The sequence below is a fragment of the Cyprinodon variegatus genome, unplaced genomic scaffold (genome assembly GCF_000732505.1).
Source record: "Cyprinodon variegatus isolate N-32 unplaced genomic scaffold, C_variegatus-1.0 Scaffold1425, whole genome shotgun sequence".
In the NCBI taxonomy this organism is placed as follows: Eukaryota; Metazoa; Chordata; class Actinopteri; order Cyprinodontiformes; family Cyprinodontidae; genus Cyprinodon; species Cyprinodon variegatus.
In genome coordinates, this window is record NW_015151878.1 from 14,621 (window position 1) to 22,829 (window position 8,209).

General features: G+C 38.5%; 1 protein-coding gene across 1 annotated transcript in view; it reads left to right on the forward strand.

Moving 5' to 3' along the window:
* The first annotated feature begins 6,031 nt into the window (after nucleotides 1-6,031).
* Nucleotides 6,032-8,209, forward strand: part of mast3 (microtubule associated serine/threonine kinase 3) — a 36,763-nt gene continuing 34,585 nt past the window's right edge. The window contains exon 1 of the mRNA XM_015403019.1: nucleotides 6,032-6,078. Within this exon, the coding sequence (XP_015258505.1) occupies nucleotides 6,032-6,078 (47 nt within the window). The remainder of the gene's footprint in view (nucleotides 6,079-8,209) is intronic.

Here is an 8,209-nt window from a genome sequence, read left to right on the forward strand (position 1 = left end):
GGATTTGTCTTTAATTTCTCAAGCCATTTATTAACTCACTTTGGTTCTTCTATGAAAATTTCCATGTTAATTCCTGTTTAATCATTTCTTCCTGTGCAAGTCATCAGATAGTCAGTAGATTCCATTCTTTCTCTTTTTGAACTTTTGTTTGCACCGGTTTTCTCCATTATGTCAGGCTTCACTTAGTTGTTAGTATTCAATGAGTCCTCAGGTTTACTGCATGTCTGTATGCATATTTCCTTGTTCGGTATACTGTTGAATTCTCCAACTCACCATGTTGTTTCCTAGCATCAGTCTGCACTTTGGTCTAAACCTTGAAAAGGCTGGAGTTTGAAGGCACAACTCCAGTTACTTAGGGCCAGTGACCTGGATGTTTTTAATGTCTTTCGACTATTGTTTTGTAGAGGCATGCTAATGAACCATCATTTCATGCAGGTGTGTTTAATCAGGGTAACAGCTGAAATATATTAGGACTTGATCCAAATACCTCAAATTGTAGCTCATAGCTCCTGTTTCTAGCTGCTAACCTTTCATCTTTTGCAGGGTCAACAGTAACTATACATTGTAGGATAGGAGCTCCAAACCCCTGTACTGAATCCAGACACCCTTCAGCTTTACGGCACAGTTATGAATGGTGCTGGTCAAATTGGGCCTACAGCCTTTGGGAAAAGAACAACAAAAAACAAAAGTTGCAAAAATATATCAAGCGGACAAAGCTCTGTATCATAAAACCCAAAATATATGAAGGTGTATAGGTGTCACTCACAGTACATGTTATGAAATCATGTGGGGTTTTTTTTAACTCTGTGGTGAGCTGTGGCTGTAATATGGTGTTAAACTGCTGCTAAAAATTAGAAGAGCGTATTAAGCAATCACGAAAGTGCAATTATTAATCACAACTGCACATTTAATAACCGAAAGAGCGCATAGCAGGGATCACGGGCATGTATTGTTATTCAAGCACTCTTGGACGCAGCACCACATGCAGAAAAACGCCCCCCTCTACCCATCTGTCTGATCTTGTAGAAAAATGATGCTCCCTCTCTCTGTTTGTGGAGGAGTTTCTGTCAGTCAGGGGGATTGAAAGCCTAAAAACATCATTGTGTGAAAGACGTGCACATATGATGCTGGTCAAATTGGGACTACAGTCTTCTATTCAAGAGCCACATAGAACACAGGTTACACAGATGTAAGAAACAGCTAAAGCTCTCCATTAGAAAACATTTGCATTTGTGAAATACAATATACTTGAAGTTATAATATATTATCTAACTTTTATCTAACTGCATCCTTTACATTTTCAATAAGGACTTTAAGTGTAATGTCACAAAATTTCAATGCCTGCTATGCCCTCTCTTGGTTATTAAATGTGCAGTTGTGATAAATAATTACCCTATTGTGATTGCTTAATATGCTCTTCTAATTTTTGGCAGCAATTTAACACCATACTGTAAGGTCTGTCATGCAAAGGCTTGTGGGCAATCGTATAGTCCCTAGCAGCAGTTAAGGACGACTGGTGGTATCTTTGCAAGCTAAACGCTACCAAACATCATACTTCCTGAATCCAGCCCCTTCCTAACTGCAAGCAATATTTGGATACCACTTCCTATAATGATCATGCCTTATGTGTCCTTACAGATTTAAAGTATTCAGATTGAGCCTATGACTTAAGTCAATGGGTACTGACTGTGGACCCACCTGCTTTAGGATCTCAGAACTGTATATGATGAAGTGCATTACAGTATAACGAGAATAAAGCTTATCTAAGGGATCTAGTAGTGATAGCAGAAATAAATCGTGTAGCAGCTAAAAAAAACTAACATTGAAATATACCAGTCTTCATGTAAAATAAACTATTGCTGCTGTTTTATTGCTTTTATTGCTTTTATTGTAATGTCTATACTTCATATTTATCTTATCACTTTTACCTGTCATGTCCCGCACTTTATGTCAGATTTTAAATGTCAGTCTTGTATATTTCTTGTATATTTGTATATTTCTAGAGAGTAAACATAATTTCATTTCCCTTGTATGTCTTGTACATATGAAGAAAGTGACAATAAAAGCTGACTTGACTTGACTTGACTTGAAATCGCAGATATTAGCATGTTGATAAAAACGCCACTTCCGCTTTTGTTTAAAGTTTGTGAAACCCATTAGTTAGTAATAAATGGATCAGTTGTTCTCTAATATATTGCTGCTGACAATTGTTCCACTTTGAGTAATATCGCTTGATCAAGCCTTTTCTAATAGGTCACACTGCACAAATGTGTGTATAATGTGTGTTTATTCATGAATAAATGTATTTATGATTCACGCTGATGTTTTATGAGGTCAATATGGGTATTGGTCAATATGCAAAGCTGCAATATCAGTTTCATATTACTGGAAATGAAAACGTCGTATCCAGGCATCCCTAACTTATATAACCTGTTTGTAAAGTTTCAACAGCAGAAAGAAATGTTTGTATAAAGCGAATGTAGCAATACAACTTACTACGTTACCAACTGCTTACTGACAGAAGACATTCATTTGGGGTTGGTCCTTCCAAATACATCAAAATGTTGCTTCTACCTCCTTTTCCTAGCTTATATCCCTTCATCTTTCATGGGATAAATAGTAACACTACCCAGGGTAAGAAAAGAGCTCCGGACTGCTGTGCTGAAACCTTCAGCCTTAAAAACATCATTGTGTGACAGACATGTGCACATATGATGCTAGTAAAATTGGGACTACAGTCTTCTAGTCAAGAGCCACATGGAACAAACGTTACACAAATGTAAGAAACACCTAAAGCTCCCCATTAGAAAATCCAAAACATATGAAGGTGTGTACATTTGCATGTGTGAAATACAGTATGCTTGAAGTTATAATGTATTATCTAACCTTTATCTAATTGCATCCTTTACATTTGCAGTAAGGACTTTTAGTGTCATGTCACAACATTGCAATGCCTGATACACATTCTAGGGACAAGATTTGTGAATTTGACTTTGTGTTGCATTCTAACGCCATCTTGTGGACTGATTTGAACAGTCACAAAAATTAAAAATGTAACCAAAACAACCTCATGTTTTTATCCCCTCCTCTGACACTGAACAGAAACCTTTACATTTATAACCAATTACTTCCTCTGTTATTTTGCACACTGCTGTGCAGGATACTGAAATAAGGTCATACTTTGGATTCTTAAATGAACTGTTGTTGTTTAGACGAATTGTGTTAGAGACAACATTTCAAGCAAATTATTGACTTTAATTAAAGCAGCGGCTTAGTTTTAAATAATTGTCACATTTCTTTAACTCCTCAACTCAGCACAATGTTTTTGCCCATTTACTACACCTACTGTTAGGGCATTGCATCCCTGACACTGGATTTAGATGGACCTTATGCTACACACTTTGGTTTTTGTCTTTCAGTACAAGCAATTCCGTTTCTGCTTTGTTTTTTGTTTTTTTTTTTGTGCTTCCAATTTGTTCATGTCATTTATCTCTAGAGCTCAGCAGCCAGGTTTTCTCCTCTCTTCCTGTGCAGCAGCACTGACTGAAACCAAACCTCGCCCCTCACGTTTCACAGGTTTCGCTGCACAGTGAATCCTACTCTCAAAGATGTCTGTGGCTGAAAGTTTGCACATGTGTAAATATACATGCATTAGTTATATTGAAACCTCCACTTTTGATGTCTGGAAAAAGATGTCTTAAAAGTCTTACAGGAAAAATCTTTCTGTGGTCATAGTGCAGCTGTTCTGCTTAGCAGCAGAGCTGAAATTAAAACATGTCAACAAAAGCAGCTTGGTCTGTGCAATCATGTAGTGCATTCAAACAACCGTTAAAAAATAAACGATTGAAGTTTATTCTCACATGAGCGGTTTGGCATCGCAGACAAAACAAAGGGTGATGTAATGCTGAGAATCTGATTCAGATGCCATTTGGTCGTGCTTTGAGCATTTAGCTGAGCTCTATCTTGTAGAGGGGAGGTGGGAGGAAGAACACAGACTGATGGGAAGGGAAGAGCAGGAAAGCCCTTATTGCCATGGCAACTGAGAAATACAGACTCTGTTGTTAAACGCTGCTTTAACAAAACATTCGGGGTATGGGATCGCTCAACCATCACTGTAAGCCACCAGCAATTACCCAAGGCGCACACAAATAAAGATACATAGCAGTTTGCAAAAAACATGATGAAATAAGGAGTCAATGAGTGGACATGCTGCTGCAGAATCACACCCTGTGTTATCACAGTAAAATATGTGGTATGCATGCTCATGTGACATCAAAATATTGGCAGATTGAAGATGATATTACTTAACTTGAAATACACCACTGATGATGAGTTGCTTCTGTTCAAACTCTCACCTCACCCACCTTTTGTCTTTGTGCAAATAGGGCTTCATCTGCTCAGCAGCAAAAAGCACACAACTAGTCTTGATAAAAGTATCCACACCCTTTCAATCTATTCAGCTTTTTCCTTGCATAAACTTCAGTATTTGCAGATTTTTTTTTTTTTGGTGATAAAATCCTAAAATTGAATTATCAGTGTCAACTAACTGCCCTCATAAACCATGTGATAAATGCATTTATCACAGGGTTTCTAACAGTGGACTAAACCCAGCATAGAAGGTTTGGCTAGAATTGATCACTTGATGATCATATACATTGAAATAATGTGTATATGAAAATAGAAATGCTCCACCTTGTGTCAATTGAAGGACACAGCATCCTAATTCAACTCTAAGAGGCAATACAATACATCATACTATTTATACAATGAAATCAGACTAATCTATTTCAATGCTATGGCTTTAGAGAAAGGCAAACATAAAAACAAATAATAACAGCTCTAAAGAGAACAACACAGGATGCTTTTAGTGAGGTGTGCAGGATAGATTTCTATGCATGTCTTTGAACTCAACTACAGGTTAAAGTTGGACAAACCAGCTTGGGTAAAAAACGGTCAATCTACTGATCACTCTGACCCAATATAGGTGTGTGGAAAATGTTGTTTGCACGTTCAATTTGGAAACCTCGCTTCCTTTTCTGGTTGTTAGGATCACAGAAAAACAGAATGATGTCCTAGAAAGTGGTGGATGCTGGACTGTGAACGTGCACGCGCAGAGAAGACAACCATCTCTGCTCGCCGTGTGCACGTGCCAGGCTCATTCCTATAGCAACTGGAAGGGCACAGGTGCATGCCTCATCTAAAACGAACCGGGCGGGGGAGTAAACATAGAAAAGGAATTATAATTCCCACGGTCTTAAAAAATGCATAATCGCAGCATGTTAGAGGGGAACGCCAATTCTTAACAGTTTCTAAATGCCATTCTGAGTTTTTATCAAAAGGGAAATACTCTTTAAGCATGGGGTGCCTATGGAGGTGCAACGTGCAATTTCCAACTCATGCAGTATTGCGCGCGCAGGATCAAAGCAAACGCACGCACGCGCTCAAGTGAGAAGCGCATCTGTCACGTTTTCCAGTGAAGGTATTCCCCAGCTTCTTCCTGAGCAGCAGTGGATGTGCACTCATTTAAAGCTACAAATGTCTAAATGAATTAAAACTTTTAGGCGTATATGCTTCTGTTTAGAAATAGAAAATACATTAGAAATATTTTCTGTGAATGAATTTGGATGCGTTATTTATCAAATATGGATGCTTCAAGTCTCTACTAACGCTCCTCGCCTCCACTGAGTGTCACCCAGCAGAGGAATTGATTTGCTCCCCCTCTTCCCTCCCTTCCCACCAGTCACATGGCGGTGACCCGCCGCTCCCTTGCTTTCAGCGGCAGTCTCTCCGCGATGCGCTCTGAGCCCACATAGAGACGCGCTTCCCGGGTTTACAACTGCGCTTTCATCCTGTCCTGTTTTTGTTTTTACTTGTTTATTTTTTTCCTCCCCGCTGAATCCGCTGAAGTCATCGGTAAGCGATACAGCCGGTGTATTTATAGTGAGCCACGGCGGCGATGAGAAGCTGGAAGCTGTCGGTGAATCCGATCGCTGCTGCGCTCTGTGGGAACTGAAGCTCCAGCTACGACAGAATGAAGTCCAGGCGAGATAAACTGAAGATCCCCTCTCTGACTTTAGAGTGAGTTCCGCTTTTTACTATTACTATATTTGTCTTTGTGGTGCAGCGGTTTAAGAGCTATGAAACTACTATAATTAAAACTTGTTGCAAAAGGGGGAAATAGGAGCGCGTATTCAAAAAAAAACAACAACATGTTCAGTTTAAACCAACAAACATTTTTATTCCAAATCAATGAAAGATAGAAAAACAGATGTTTACATAGATAGATAGATAGATAGATAGATAGATAGATAGATAGATAGATAGATAGATAGCATTTCTGCATTCCATAAAAACTTTAGGATAACAGGTTGATGATGCTCTACTTTTTCTTTTTTTAATCTGTAGCCTTTTTTTTCTAACACAAAAGTAAAACAGAAACCAGATAAAAAAAAAATGTTGCCACCAAAAACAGAAACCCTTTGTATAAATATTCTGCATCATATGTTCTAAGGGGAAATAATAAGAACTTTGGGTTGGTTTCGTTCCTGGTATCTGGTACCAAAACAAGCACCAGCTATAAACCAATCCCTTATTTATTATTAAGGCTCTGTTTCCGCTTTGTTTATTCATTTTTAAACCAGTTTAAAATCTAATTAAATGCAAACAGCCTCCCTCCTTTTGCCTTTTAATAATCTGCAAAATGAGGTTTAGAATTCAAAATGTCAATCTTTAACTGGATATATTGATACAAAGTCTATTCATTTAAGGATCAGAAAGTCTTAAAGTTGCAGATCATGTCTGCATGGCTAAATATTTCCTTATATTTAAGGATTTAAGCTCTTCTGTCTTCTCACATGATTGTTGAATGAATCACACACTCTCCTCACTTCACACCACTGAGTTGTTAGACCCCAAGGAAAGACAGATATGTAATTTTCTTATTACTAACCTATGATTTCCATAATCATTAAATGGTATGACAAGCCTGCAGTTTTACATCCACCCACTCCTCGTCCTGAGTGAATGTACGCTTTCTTTATATAGTGAGAGGGGGGTTCGCAAGGCCCACAAAATGCTGATCCATAAGGCGTAGGAGCTCCTTGCTCACAACCCGATTCTCTGATCCATCCATCTGCCTCCTGCGTGAACCACGTTTGGTTTTATCTCATTTTCATCTTCAGGCATTTAGGAGCATCTGTTTCTGCATTGAAGGGAATCAGAAAAGGTTTTCACCCCCCGTGAGAAAGGGAGGGGCTAAAGATTTAATGACAGCTGAAGGAATGCACCACTGAAACAAAACATCCGCATCAAACAGGAGCAGATAAAACATTTGTCTGTATTTAGCTTAGAATACTGAATACGGTTATCTTATATTTTACTACATTTCTACTTATGCATCAATGTAAAGCTAATGTGGGAAAACCAAACAAAACATCTGAAAACCTTCTACACCACACTTCTGTAGTGCAGTTGTAGCAGCCTCTGTGTACATCCAGGAAAAATAATAAATTCAGTGTTAATGGCACCAGTGAGTCACTCTGAGATTCTCTACTCACTTCACACTTTGGACAAGACTGTTTAAAAGAGAGGACACAAAGGAGGGAAAATGCATCACAGAGAAACCTGTAGATACTTTGTATGTGGGAAAAGTCTTTAAGTGAATCAAACACCTGGAATGGGTTGCATGAGTTGAAGTCACCGAGTGACGACTCTTTGTACAAGGAGTTGGCTTTTTTTTAACCATCCTTCCTGCATTACTATGACAACACGTTCATTAGTGGTGTAGTCAGTGCTGTACACCGAGAAGCTTCTGCAGCACGGAAACAATAGTTAAGCCCAGAAGGCAGAGCTTATATCTGAACAGATAAATCAACAGGAAACATCTTCTTACAATGTTCACTTTAAGCTTAGCCTGTTCAGCTGGGAGATTTTAATGCAAAAGTTGTGAATTAGGGTGTAAAGTTGAGCAATAATATGAAAACACACCAACATATCGGCGCTCAGACACTTTCAAATTCAATAAAAGTTTACCTAAAGGTTTTTGCAGAGAGTTTCAGCTACAGAAAAAATAAGTGCTTTATGAATTTATGGTAAACATTTCTCCATTTGTCAGGCTTTTTAATTTGAAATCTGGATGGATGGATGGATGGATGGATGGATGGATGGATGGATGGATGGATGGATGGATGGATGGATGGATGGATGGATG